General features: G+C 39.6%; 1 protein-coding gene across 2 annotated transcripts; it reads left to right on the top strand.

The window, feature by feature from the left end:
* Positions 1 to 3,142: 3,142 nt before the first annotated feature.
* On the top strand, positions 3,143 to 13,654 carry C8H3orf85 (chromosome 8 C3orf85 homolog). 2 transcript variants are annotated; one of them, XM_052795091.1, is made up of 4 exons: positions 3,143 to 3,256; positions 10,614 to 10,750; positions 10,951 to 11,095; positions 12,892 to 13,093. In XM_052795091.1, exons 1-3 carry the CDS (start codon positions 3,208 to 3,210, stop codon positions 11,068 to 11,070), a joined length of 306 nt encoding a protein of 101 aa, XP_052651051.1. In that variant the 5' UTR covers positions 3,143 to 3,207; the 3' UTR covers positions 11,071 to 11,095; positions 12,892 to 13,093. The 2 variants fall into 2 exon arrangements, with proteins under 2 accessions (XP_052651051.1, XP_052651050.1); XM_052795090.1 differs by lacking the exon at positions 10,951 to 11,095 and having other exon boundaries at positions 12,892 to 13,654.
* Positions 13,655 to 14,542: the final 888 nt, after the last annotated feature.

The raw sequence follows: 14,542 nt of genomic DNA, 5'->3' as shown, positions 1-14,542 counted from the left end.
ATAATCCTACTTTCACTTGCCTGTAATTCAGTTAAACTTTTATCATTTGGTCTGATTTTTTAAAATTTTTTATTTATTTTTTTTTTAAATATGTCAGGTGTCTGCCTCAGGCTGAAATTTTTTGGAAGCATTTCAGCCAATATCTCAGCTATCTCTGCAAATGAGACAAGGATGTGCGGGGGGAAGTTTAACTTGCACTAAGTATTCTGATGACAACTCCTTTGAATAAGCTTTCCATGCTTTAAAGTAGGGAATAGAAATTTGACAAGAGAGGGAGGGCATCATATGAAAATGATACAATGATTCATTCCTCCATATGAAGATTTGAGCCATTGGGCCAAGTTATAAATCTTCCATAAAATTGCAGCCTGCGTATCTGTTCGTGATTAACAGCTAAAATTCTACATTCAATAAACACATTCATGCTTTTCATGGGTTTCTAGTGTTATCCAGATTGCCTACATAATGCCCTCAAAGAACAGCTAATGCATCTGTATCTTAAAAGTTTTTGTATGTGAGCCAGCTGGGCATGTGCAACCCCCAGACTAAATATACGTTACAGGGCTTCAGGAAGAACACTTGTTATTCTGAGCAGAGGTGAGACTGGGCAATAGCAGGACTGGGGTAGGAGGCAGTAAGGGGGTGAACGTGACAGCTGTACACCCGTGTGGATATGGGAAACAGGACCCATATGAAAGGAGGAAAGGGAAATCGCGCTGGGAAGACACTCTCCTTATAAGAGACTTACAAATTCTTCAGTCTAAAGAAGTTGGGGTTTATGGGCATAGCACCATTTTCTGTGAAATTATAGAGCATGCGACAAGAGTGAGGAGGACAAATCTTGGGGGAAGAAGGCAGAGTTGGGCAGGCTAGACAAGAAACAGCAGGGGCCAGGAGCAAGACCAAAATCAGACAAGGAAGCGAGGGTGGCAGGAGAGGGGTTGAAAAAAAGAAAAGCAGGATGACTGTTCAGGTGTCGTGGATCTATATGTCCAAGGGTACGTGCTGTCTGCAGTTTAGCTGCTTCCCAGTTCTTGTATCGTTGCCTAAGCTGGCTGACCACTGTCCCACTCTACAGCAGAGTAAGCCTTGAGTTCTTCTGAACTCAGAGCCTAGGTCTAGGCATTGCAGCATCCCCACCATGTTTCATGGCCCTACCAGAAGACCTTCTGCGCCTCTCAGTGAGGTCTTTTCCTATAACAGAGTTAAGGCTTTATCAGTAAAGGATATAGACAAGTCATATTCTCCAGCACATGACAGCTTTTATTTGGAAACTGCAAGAAGAAGGATGAGTTTTTAGGTTCTGGGAGCCTGGAGTTAGGATTCTCAGGGTCAGTTGGCATCTGTGGCCTCTGTCTAATTGTTTTATAATTTTTTCAACTCCTGTTCCTAAGAAAAAACTTTCTCATCTCATTCCCTTGCTTCCTAAGATGAGATAGGAGGAGTAGATGTCTTGGGTCTGTGTTGCCAGTCCAGCATGACTCCCTGTGATCTGCTCCCAGGTAGCAGTGAAGTCTTACTGGCTGCTGTTGTCTCTTTTGGCCTAGGCCATATCACTAGCACTTTTCTCTAAGAGCAGACTGCACAGTAAAGAAGAGATAACTGCAATAAATATAAAGTGACATGCCAACATGTTCTTCCATACATTATACTATGAACTGGGAGGAGAAACCCATGGGAGAGGAACTGCAATAAAAAGGCAGGTCCATGTAAGAGAGAAATATGGAAGAGACTGGAAAAGATGGCCCAGAAAAGTTTGTGAGATAAAAGGATAACTTGTATGCTTTCCTGGAACTTATTTCTAGGGGATCTACAGTTCTTGAGAGCTTGTCTGTCACAGCCATCTCTGTCACCCATTGGCAAATGTCCCAGTCCTTACACCTTTTATGCAGGTGCACAAAAATGCTGACATCTAACATTTAATTTAGTAGCTCAGAGATGGAGAAAGCTGATTGTAAGTTTAGATAATTAATATTTGTTGTTAACGTGGCACCATAGTGCAGAGCACCTGCCTGCATGCATAATTTGCTAGGTGGTTTTGATTGATTTTTTTTTTTTTTTAGAACAATGCTAAAATAATACTAAAGTTGTAAAGCGACCTAATGCAAAGTTAAGGATTCCACTGTTAGACCTGCTGTTCAATAGTCTCCCCTCCTGCCCACCAATGTGTAATGACAAAAACTATAAGGCACTGTAATTAAATAACTAAATGCTCTTTTACTTCCCAACAAACCTTTCCTCCATCCACTGTCTAGACTGAATAGTTCTCACTGTGAGTGTAAGATTGAAGTACTACTGCCCATCAGCATGGAGTCTGGTCCCTGACCTGTAACATCAGCAAGGTTTAATTCCCTGACGTAAAGACCTTTGAGTACACACATGCCTGTGCTGGTGAACTGCATATCAACTCACCTCAACATGTGACAAAGCTCAGCTTTTCTGTGGTCCGTTGTCATCAGCGTAGGTGAGCTTATGAAGATAAAATGGTCTGCAGTAAGACAGCTGTTACTGACAGCGAGTTGCACGTAGAAACGCAACACCTAACTGGAGAGGTGGGAAAGGTACGACAGCATGAACTCATAGTGTCCCACGCTACAGAGTCTTGGCACCAGCAGAAGGCAACGAGAGACCCAGCGACCTCTGCCTGGTTCAGGGCAGGAATGCAACTGCCTCTCTCCTTCCCTGCCCTAGTACTTTCTTGGTCAGTTTTATCATAGGTTTATTTTCCTCAGCCCAAGCATTACACAGCTAAAATATACTGTCTACTTAGACACTACTCAGAGCAGGTAGATTCAAACACCATTTCCTGCCATTCATATTCGCATCAGACTATAAACCGCTCATGCCCATTACCAGAATAAGAAGAAAACAATCATGCAGAAGACTGACTCACAGACACTTGCCTGTTCAGCAGCACAGAACAAGCCCAATGTGCTATTTTGCGTTATAAAGCTTATGGACAAGTTAATGCTTCCACACAGTAATGAGCCATTACGGCTCATTAGAGGCTCAGCTTGCAAAGTCCAAAGTGTACAAACAGAGGTATATAGGACAAATCTGAACTAAGCAAGCACTGTACCCTGCCCTCTGCCTGCACCAACGATTTACAGGTATCTGGTAAATGATTTATAAACCTAAAGAAAACAAAGTATAAAACCGTATGACTGCCTCTGCTTTACAAAGGCAACGCTTTCTGGATACTTTGCCATGTCTCTGAATATGTTTCAAATTTTGGTGTATGCTCTGCTGTTTACAGGTAAGTGCCTGGCACCCTGTCTCATTGTCATTCCTTTCTGGCTTATTAAATAGTCAGCCAGCAAAAAACCCCGTCTTGCCACCGGAACAGCTCTGATAGAATAGAATTAACTGGAAATCACTGCAGCAGGGACATATGGGAGAGTGGGTGAGCACAGGACTGCATAGCAAATTCTGTGAAATACAGTCTTGATTCTGTTCCTCATGACTACTTTTGAATCTCTTACTGCTCAACCCCTCAGGTATGAGGAGCGAGGATGCATTCCTGACCAAAAGGAATTATAACAGGATGATTTCCTGAACGGTTAAAATTGTAGAAAGACTTAACGTTCTTTTTCTGGAATCTTCCCTAAACATTATTCTGATCTCAACATTTATTGTTTGTAAGAAAGAATTTCACATGCATTTATAAGGACCCCAAATGATCTATTTCACAAGTGATTTCTGGGATGTCTGATTTGAATTGCTTAAGGAGACTGATTTTTTTAAAGGCCTCAGGCTGTCTGATTATTGAACCTTCACAGCACCCTGCAATCAGGGCACCTAAAATCAAGACTCACCCTGTAAAACTTGGACCAGAGTGAAAATGGATGGGGCAGGGCTGCAGCATCAGCAAGGCTGAAAGAATGCTCTTCCCAAAGCAGCACAGGCTGGTACAGTCAATGAGCAGTGATGCACGTGCTGTGAGAATAGTTTATTCCTCATTAAATTAGAACAAACCAGGCAGGCAGTAAGTGACTGTTGACTTCTCAGGTGTTTGCCCGCATCATGGAAAGATGCTCCATCCATGTGTGCATTAAAAGCACTTCTTAGATCTGAGTGCTCCAACACACACATACAGTAAATACATGATGTGAAGAGCTAAGGCAAAATGATCTAGACAGAATTAGCCAATGCTTAATCATGGATTAATAAAAAAGGTGTTTTGTGAATTGGGACCACAGTCAGGTGTACTCTCTCTTATGCGCCAAATTCTCTTCCTTGTCCTATGACCCTAATTTTTGGCTGCAGCGAGGCTCTGCAGGGAGGGAAGGAGATGGAAAGGGCCTTTCTTCTGCAAGTTAAAGTTCATCTAGAAAAGTTCCTTTCCCCTTATTTGCACTTCCTGATCTGCTGTGCACCTGAGCTTGGACTATTCCTGGGTACTTGTCTGTCTTCCTGAACCTCACCTCCTTTCCATTGAAGGCCATCATGACACAAGCAGTGTCACCTGAAGCCAAGCTGGGAGCACAGCAGCCTGCTGCCCCTCCTTTTGGAAGACTTATCTTTTCTTTCATCTCCCTCATGTCAGTCTTTCCTAACACCCTTGTTTGCCCTCTTTCCCAGGTTCCTTTCTGCAAAAGGCAGGAAGAACTATTTATTACTGATTTTTAATGAGCTCTTAAAAGTTTCATTGATCACAAACAGTTCAGTTTTTCATTAATTGTGAATGCTTTCAGCAATGATCAAGGTGGTGGTGAATTAAAACAGAGGCTGTAAGACTCACTAATGAGAACTGGACTCTTCATCACACCCTCCACTCAGTGGCTATAAATGACTCCCCATAATAAACCATCTTCACACCTCCGGGAACAGGCTTTCTGGGCTGTTTGCTGGACCTTTTCTTTAGCCTCTGCAGAGTGCAGCAGCAAGGGATGGGGTACAAGAGTGTGGGGTCCTGGCACTGGGATCATTACTGAAGTCTCTTAGATCTCTGATGAGGGTGTCTTGCCCATTCGCTCAAGGTTAAACTGACGGCCACATATGGATTTAGGAAGGAAATTTCACCAGGACCCACTGAGGAGGACCAATAGACCAATGCTTTTTTTAACACTTTGCTGCAGGGCAAGTAGTTCCTTCCCTAGGATTATCTAGGATTTTTGCCAAATTGCCTTGCTATTTACCCATACCTGACAACTTTCCTGACCCCTGGCATCACACCAGCAATACGTTCAATACCTAATTCTGCATTAAGTGTCTGTAACTTGTCTGGCTTTGCTGATGAGGGAAAGAGGCTGATGCTGTAGTTCTAACGATTGCTAATGACTGAGCTTTCATCTCTTGAGCCAGAGAGCACTTGTGTCCTGTGCTGTAAAATTAAGAATTGTCAAATAATAGAGACTATTGTACTTCAAGCTTTAAAAATAAACAGATGAGACCAAAATTTCGAATACTGGGTGATATGAACAGTGTTGAGGCACTTAACAATCAATGACTTTAAATTTTGCTGTTGACAGGTATTAGCAAATCTAACTGATTTAATTTTATTTTAAGGCCTTTTATCATCCAAACACTTTGGGATACATAGCCAATGTCCATACACACATTTCTTTTTCACCATTTGAAAAAGCAATATGCAGGTGTTTGACTTTAATGTAATTGTACTTTTCAACTGAGAAAAGTTGACATGTGGCCCAGAGGTGGCCTGCAGAATCCAAAAGCCTATCCCTGCCGCAATCCACCCACGTACACAAAGTACTGACAAATAACCACATCTTGATATCCATGGAGTGCCATATAACCTAGAGAAATACTTTAGTGAAGAGAAAACCAGCTGCTTCCACACTTTTCTTTCAGTGCTTGCACTGTTGCGCTGAGATATTTGAATCCTCGGACCAAGTCCCGGGGTCTGGCTTTGTGAATCTTTTCTGGATTTAGAAAGTTAGACAGCTGAAGCATGGTGGGGATGAGGGTGGACTGGGGCATTCTGGTTCATTTCTAACTTTAAGAAACAAACCTGAGCTGCAGCATTTGATTTACTTTTTCAAAGTTCCCAACACGTCAGCACCAGCCACCTCAGCAAGGTTAAAGTGTCCAAGGTTGAAGTTTAGCTCTGTCCAAGTCTAGCCTCTGTCCAAGCTCTGTCCTAAAGTGCTGATAAGACCAGCAGCCTTACCCCTGTGAGCTGACATTTTGACCAAACAATCACCAAAGCCGATAATAAGAAGAGTTATTAGACTAAAAGGAAAGGAGCCAGAGCAATTACCAACTTTTGACATTTAAATTCCATTGATATAAATAACTTCAGCAATGGGTTTTCAGGTTGTCAGAAATTTGCAATAGTCTTCAGAAACTAGGAAGAGAAACAAATAGCTCCAGTTTATATGAAAATGTGCACAGAGAGCAACTGAAGTATTGCTAAGTAATTGTCAATTTTTTTGTAAATATCACAGCAAGTCAGACATAAACCACTTTTCCCTGTGGTAGATGCACACCAGGGATAAATTTTGGTCCTAAGCCTTGAGATTGCTCCTCACCACTTATCCTGCTGGATCTAGATAAAAAAAGCTCCCTGTGGTGCAGGGAGGAAGCATATACTATACTAAAGCAACTTTAAAGGTTTGTCTTCTTATCATTTAACTCTGCCATTAGACATGCAAATGGTGGCTTGCCTGCTCTCCCCAAAGACTGCTAAGCACATAATGGCTCATACTGCTTAGCTTTTAAAAAATAAAAAGCATATCAATTCAATGGGTGCCTAAGTAGGCAAAGGTGTCAAATTTAATCCCATAGTCACCTTTCTGACTGTGTAATGAAGTGGATCATTGCACATTCAGCCAATAGAAAAAGATGTCTTCCTGGGAAGATTTTGCAGTTGCACCCAGCTAAATACCTTGCTTTCTAGAAATCTGTCCTCACACAATAGAGTTAAGCTTCCATTTGAGTCTAGTATGAAGAGATTTTAATGCACAATAATTTAAGATCTATGCAGGTTGATTTTATATTTTAAGTGCAGTTTGCTTGTGATACTGTAATACTTTTTTATTATCACCTTGACATTCTAAGCTATTTGATATGCCTTTTTCATAATTTTTTTTTTTTTAAATAGTCAATGCTGGATTAAGTACACATTTGCTATCTTGGCAAAGATGACAAGTTTCTGCCATCATCTTCCCTCTCTCAAGTTTAGTCTTATACCAGTTTACACTAATCCAAAATGAGATGCTCAGAAGGCACCATAACAGTAATGATTACTAATAGTTTTCCCTCTGGACAGTCTGTTTAGGTGTGCAGGATAGACAAAACTACCTGCTGAAGACAATAATTATCTGAGCTAAGCATCTGGTTGCTAAAACCAGCCAATTTTTTCTATAATTTGCTTTTCATATGAGAACACTGAGTGAATCTTCAAGAGATGATGAAAGGAAACACTCTAACTGGTAACAGCTGATACAGCCCCTGCAATAGTTCACTCCCCAAACACATTCCTCCTATTTCCCCTTTGGGCCATTAATCCCTAAATGTGCTTTTCAGGTAACATATTTATCTAAGAGAAAACAGGGAAAACAGTAGTGAAGAAAAATATGAACATACAATATATCTGACTGCTCTTCACAGTGAGTTTAACTTTGTTACACTAACTAGAATTTGAAACTCTTCATCTTTTTTCAGCTCAATTTTATGCGCTCTAAGCCATTTCATTAACATTACCCACCTGTTCCTAGCTCTCTCTAGTCTCACACCCAGGTGTTCCAAAACTCCACTTTCCTGTTTTCTGTGCTAGTCTTCTGCAAGATGGAGAGCTGCAGTACTTCAGGAATAGCCTGTGTTTATAAATCACCTACCCAAGCAACAAACTCTTCCACAGTCTTTTACTAAGCCGTTCAAAAGGTGGGGAAAATTACACCCAGCCTGAGAAACTTAAATTGAGGCAAGATGTAGGTTACTTGCTGAAGACTATACACTGTACTCAGAGGGGCTACTCAGAGGGAGACATCTGCTCTGATACCCCCAGGTCTACATTAGAGCTTTAAGACCTTGCTTTCTCCGAGCTCTGCCAGAGCACAAGCAAACGTGCAACTCTGCTTGTCTGTGTAATCCCAGTGAAAGACCAACAGGACTGTTTCTGGTTTCACTTAGAAATGGTCTCACTAGAGTTATTCTGGAGGTGAATGAAGTTTGCTCCATTCAGAGATGTATAATGATCCTTACAGTAAGATGAAGAGAGAATGAACTAACCCTGAAGGATTAGCTTGAATATAAAGGCACTTACCTGATTTATTTCTGGTACTTATGCATCTTTGGAGTGCCCAGCAGCTAGGGACAAGCCCTGCAGAGATGGCTCCCAGGTGCTAAAGGTGAGACGTGGAAGGATTTGAGAGAGCAGCTAGAAAAGAACAAGAGCTGGGTGTCACCAGTGACAAAAGAAGCCAAGAGCAGAGCTGCCACCCCTTGCAGCAGGCAAGTGCACTTTGATTAAAGCAAGTATTCAGTATGGCTAGGGGTGGCATTTGTCATTGGATACAGATGCAGCCAGAGCAAACTGTATATAAAAAATTTAAAGTTCATACCCTTAAATCGCAGCACTCTGCGCCACAGTAGCCAAGACAACACCTCACCATCCCACCAGCGGAACAACAAGCTCATTTTCTGAAGATGCTGGCTGTGAGGAAAAGAAACACAAAAAAGAAGAGCTGCTTAATGATCTTTTTTCCTAGCTCACTGTGAAGCTGGAAGGCCAGAGCACATATTGGTGATAAAATGTAATGTTTAATGGCCCTTACTAATAATATATACATTTAAACAAAAGTGAAGCCTGTTACTGAGCTGATTTCTGATCCCAGTTCAGTTATCTCAGTCCAGAAATATAATCATGAGCTTGAAAAAATATTTAATACACCCCCACCCCTTGATTCACTAAAGGGAAGTTAACAGCTCATAGATTTTCTACTGTATAATAGTAAATTGCCAGAGAAATAATGAAATTTGGCATGAGCTTAGTTTTATCTTGTGCAGCTCTGGAACAGAAGTGTAGCAGCTTAATAGACAAATGCAAAAAATATATTTTTTTCTTCCCCAAACCAAAATCTTACTTGTTTTCTGAAGTACAGAAATAGCTATTCTTCAGTTCCCTAAGGAAAAAAGCAGTTCACGCAACAAGAGTCTTCACACCAAATGTCTGAACTTAGTTTTTCCATGGAGGAGTTAACATTTTAAAGATGGTATTCCTTGAAAACTCCCTACCCCAAAATTTCTGCCTCCAGTTTCTGATTATAGTAACTTGGAATCTGAAGAAACTGAAGTAGGAAGGAACTACTGGGACTGTCATTGCTTGCTAAGTAAATTTTCTAAAGTACTATTTTGTGTCTTTGTTAAGAGTGAAGATGACAACAACCTTCACTTTTTTTTTTGTTTCTTACTGTATAATCAAGCATTTTCTCACCTTCTTTTCAGGCATTTTTTGGCTTTGAAAAAAAAAACAAAGTGAAAAGGAGCAGTGAATACTCTAGCTCACGTCTGCTACCTATATGCATTCAGCATACGCTTTCTTCTATTTAAAAAACTAAAGAGTGACCGTATTGCAGCTGATCAGCAAAGCTAGTAATAATAGCAAGTGAACTGGATTCAGCTGAGCATTGCGCATGAAAACAAACATTTGACATTCTCAGTTAGCTTTTCCCCCTAGAAATTCAGGAATAAGGGCATTAGAGAGCTGTCAGCGAGGCAATAGCTTGCCCTACTGAGCTCCCATTGTAAGACACAATATATGAGGGTTCAAGTTCCTGGCCCATCTGTACCAAGTATGTGCAGGTCACTCTCAGGTGTCCATTTAAAACCACTTCACTAAATTGGAGCACAGGTGTTTACAGACACTGGCCTCAGCTTGGCTGATGTATCTGAGTTTCAACTTAATCAGCAGTTCATTTAAAATTGTACTATTTGGACTGACATGCTATTTCAGACCAGTTTAGCCTCAAATGAATTTATGTCTCAAACATGGGAGACTAAAAAGGCAAGACTTTTTTCCTGTACCAGGACCTTTCATATGAATTTAGTGAGGAATTCAGCCCTTTTTCTTGGACAGAATAGTTATTTCAAGAAGATCTGCAAGAAGTACTTCTGCATCTGGGGTGACCTCAAAAGCTGTCTAAAGCAGTGCGATAACAAGAATAGAAGTGCAGTATCTTTTGCTCATAGAGTAATTTCCATGCATGCAATTTCCATGCCACTACTAATGAGAATAAATACTACATCTAAACCAGGAGGTTTAGAAAGCATAGTTAAATTCATAGGTATGTTTAGGGTTTTTTAAAAAACTTTAGACTTCTCAGCATACCTGAGACTAGTGCAATTCCAGTCTAAGGTTTTTTCAGTCACAAAATCTTGTATTGAAAATAAATTAGTGCCTTAATTTGATTGTAACTTTATTTACTTTGGATTCAACAGCAAAATAATGATTTATAGCAGCTGTTTTATTAACTTCAGGCTTAAAAAAAAAAAAAAAGTCTTTCTGAAGATATAAGGTAGGAGCATCTTTGATTTCTGTTAAATAAACTACAGGTCCAAAGACACGGTTGTTGGGTATAAATATGTTTTTTGAAGTGCACATTCTAAAATATTTTTCTGATATTACAAATATTTCTCAGTTTCCATTTCAGGTGTCCTTGGAGCCCCTTTTCTGACAGAAGAATCAGCAAATCAATTTATACGACTTAAACGACAGATACCATATTCTCAGAACTACTGGGACACAAGCAGCAGCCAGTATGCATGGGGATACATTGGGGCAGAACAGGTATTTTCTTCCATCATCTTGCAGCATCTATTGAAAAAAAGAAAGCACAGGTCTGGGATTAACACGTAATAGCAACCCTTTGGGGCAAGGGAAGAAATCTTTCCAATTTATCAGCACAGGCAAGGTCACTCAGTTGTCACAAACTGCATTTATTCAGTATCAAAGCTCAGAATATTCTTTTCTGTTTTGATCTACTTCAGGTTAGTGAGTCATGGACAGCTTTGAGAGACACAGCACAATACTACATGGACTTGCGTTCTTTTGCCTTTGATCCTTCGATGGCGTGGTACGATGGGGTTTCTCAACAGAGCATTTCATAGACTCAAAACGCATGCGTGTGCCTAAGTAAGTAAAATTGACCAGTATAAGACTGCTGGCAGTAGGTCCTAGTGGCATAACTTGACACATTAACAAACCTGATTATAAGAGATGTCTTGAATAATTAAAGAAGATTTGTTTTTACTGTCCAAGTTTTATAGTTATTTAAATGTGGTCATTTTATTGTGGCAAGTTCTTTTTTAAGTATGCTTTGGAAGAATTCATTAAAAGCTTAAAGAATATATATCTTTTTAAAAGTCCACAGAAGCTAAACTGCAGCAATATATCCTACATAGTTGATTTAAAAAGCAGACAAAGCAATTCCCGAGGAGAAAAATAAAAGATAAACCCCCCCATCTATTTCATTAACAAAACTGTAGTCAGTGTAGAATAAAATTTCAGTAGAACAAAACAGAAAATGAGACATAGCAGTTGGTAAAACCAGTATTTATAGATCAGCACACAAGTACATGAAATGAAGTGTCTCAAATGGTCATAGAGAAATTGGTTAGGACTGTGCTAAAACATACACCGTTTTGGGACATAATTTTGTCAAATTTAGGGGACAATTGCTAAATGATTCTGTTTGACAAGCACAATGCAAAATACACACGTTACTCCTGCAAAACACTTTTCATACGAAGATACTGCAGTCTTTTGAAATGGACAGGAGTGGGTAGAACTAAACTCATACAACTTCAAGTTTCAGTGCTTAAAATAGTTACTAAGACATAGCAATCTGATCAGTCTGACTGTAACCACCAATAGGAAAATGGGTAGACTTCTTCTCATAATACACTTTGAATTGAACATGCTTTGAATTTTATTGACTTAAAAGTAGCTTTCTTTTTGAAAGTGATCACAAAGTTTCATTTTGAAATGTGGCTTTTAAAAAACACTTTTTTTAAAAAATAAGATAAGAATTTGATTTGGAGAGTCTCAGACTGAGCTTTCTAGGACTGTTCCACCTGAAAGGTGATACCAGTTTCACTCACTCTGAGCAGAAGCAAAATAGAAGAGAATAGTTAAAAGTCACAATTTCCCTGCCCTCCTGCCAAGCCTTCAGCTGGTGCCCTTGGGCTACTGGAAGGAAGCACCAGGATATTCTCTCACAATTTCTGATACTGATATGGGCAGCAGCTTTCTTGGCTAGCAGCAGTCACTTCTACCTTACGACAAATCTGAAGTTACCTGAAGACACTTTACTCAGTTTTCTGGAAAAAAAACCACCCTGTCTTTTCCATCAGAAAAATTATTCAGATAGAAAATGCCTAACTGCGTCTAATTATTAGTTGTCCAATACATGTGTCTGAAGGCTGTGATCCTGAAAGCTGCCAGGCATACTGCAAGATGAGTTATGCCTCTAGAATGATAATCCTTATGATTGTCATATGACAGGATTAAAGCCAGTTTACAGAAACACATTTATAGGCACTCCCAGTGAAGCATGTTTATGATTTCAGAGGGAGGCTGGTTAACTCCCAGACTGAAATAAACTTCCCAATGCTAATACGACAGAAATTAACATCCAGAGTTTTTATGAAGGCATATAGTAGGAAAGACATCAAGCTAGAAGTTACAAAAAACATTATGGATCAAGTAAAACAATGATTTTCAACCTTATTGTTCATGATTAGTGATATTTCCAAGATGGCCAAGAAAAGCAAGCCTATACAGCATATACAGGAATCTGGTTCGGGAGCTGTACTTCCAGAAGAAAACATTTGCAAAAGCTTGCAGTTCTGAAGACTGGAGCTGCTGACAGGATCTTTAAATTAATTTTGCAAAATTTTTCTAAAAGCAATTTATTCCATCTTTTCTAGCAACAACATCAGATCTTACATGGATATGCTACAGCAGTCTGGGATTCACCTCCAGCAACAGACAAGGATAAGCTATTAAATCCTACACATCTCATATCTGGCCATATTAGGATATGGCATGTTATGTATTTGCCATTATGTATTTGATAAGATTACTTTATCTCATCCCACTGTCTAAAAATTAAAACACTAATTCTCTCAATACCACATATTGTATATTCATAAGTAGAAGCGAGATGTAAGTAAGTCATGGTAAATAGAATAAGAAGTTGAAGACAAGGCAACCATTAACTTTTAGCAGATTAGTTACCCCCCCCGTGTTCTCAGGTAAAACTCTTTTTGACTAAACAATTGTTTTTAAATGTACATTCCTGCTTCTGTGACTGAAAACGACATTTTTATTTCTCAGTGTCTTTAGCTACATTTTTGAGAGGCAATTAAAAAATGGAAATCAGTCACTTTGGGTGGGTAAAAGAAGTTTGCTCCAGGTTTGGATAGTAAGAAGAGTATACTTCTGTACTTCAAGTGCATTTCCATTTTTTCAAGTACTGGGGTCAAATTAGTAGGTATTATAGTATACATCCATATCATGTGTATGCTTTGCTTTCCACATTTAAACTTCTGTACTTGGTCTTGAATGCCAAAACCAACCAAAGCCACAGCTACCAATATGAACTCCTTTTTCTTGCTCCATGGAAGTTAGAGCTGGTGGAAATACTTATTCATGGCTCCTTTTCCTAATAAAAGTGGTGATGACAAAATATTCTTTATGCCAAGTTCTTGAGTCTGGAAGTTTCCCCATTCTTATCCATTAACCTACTTTATTTCAGGACATCTTTGAAGAAAGGATTGGGCTCCCACATTTCTTCCATGTGTTATTAATATACTGCTAGCAATTAAAAACTTTCAACCCTCGTCAAAATTTCTGTATGGACAAAGAGGACCTGTTGGGGAAACTTTAATGTATAGTAACCTTAAGGGCAGGGTAGGTAAAGGCAGGCAATTTTTGCTCACTTTTTATCCCCAAAGAGCAGGTCCTGTGTGCTGTGTGTTCAGGGTTCTTTGTGAATGTGGACCGTATACTGACTGGAATGAATTCAAAGATAACATTGGATCTTCAAAAAAAAAAAAAAAATCATATTCTGGCATTTCAGCAATCTCTACCATGCTGCTAGGTATGAAACTATCCTTAGGACATTATTATTTTTCCTGCATAGGACAATGGGCCTGAAATTGCCATTATTCATTAGCTGAAGCTGAAAATTCATTAAACACTTGAAAGAGATAAATGAGGTGCAAGTTCAGTATTTGCCATGTAGAATTTCACATCTTCAGTCACACTACTTAATTATGAACAGTTCATTCAAAGATAAGGGGTGACAAGTGATGTATAGACTAAAAGACCTCACTAGTTAAACACAGCCATGACCTGTCCCTTCTGTCCTCCTTCCCTGTGCTGCTCGACCTTGGATAAGCGAGTGCTCCAGACCCTAAACCTTCCACTATTTTCCTCAGTAACAGTGCAGGCAGGACAGAGTTACTGAAACTCTTCAATTTATAGCAAAAAGCAGGACTATAAGGATAAGCATTGCCTTTTATTTTAAGTGGATATAAAGTAAAAATCAAAGGATCTGCCTCCTCCATCTGAGCA

Source organism: Harpia harpyja, chromosome 8 (genome assembly GCF_026419915.1).
Source record: "Harpia harpyja isolate bHarHar1 chromosome 8, bHarHar1 primary haplotype, whole genome shotgun sequence".
In the NCBI taxonomy this organism is placed as follows: domain Eukaryota; kingdom Metazoa; phylum Chordata; class Aves; order Accipitriformes; family Accipitridae; genus Harpia; species Harpia harpyja.
This window is presented reverse-complemented; position numbering and strand designations above follow the sequence as displayed.

Excerpts from the sequence above, each read along its gene's own strand:
- C8H3orf85 (XM_052795090.1), top strand. The coding sequence starts at position 3,208 with ATGTCTCTGAATATGTTTCAAATTTTGGTGTATGCTCTGCTGTTTACA. Across the intron at positions 3,257-10,613 it reads GTATGCTCTGCTGTTTACAG|GTGTCCTTGGAGCCCCTTTT; the intron begins GTAAGTGCCTGG and ends TTTCCATTTCAG. Across the intron at positions 10,751-12,891 it reads GATACATTGGGGCAGAACAG|CAACAACATCAGATCTTACA; the intron begins GTATTTTCTTCC and ends CATCTTTTCTAG.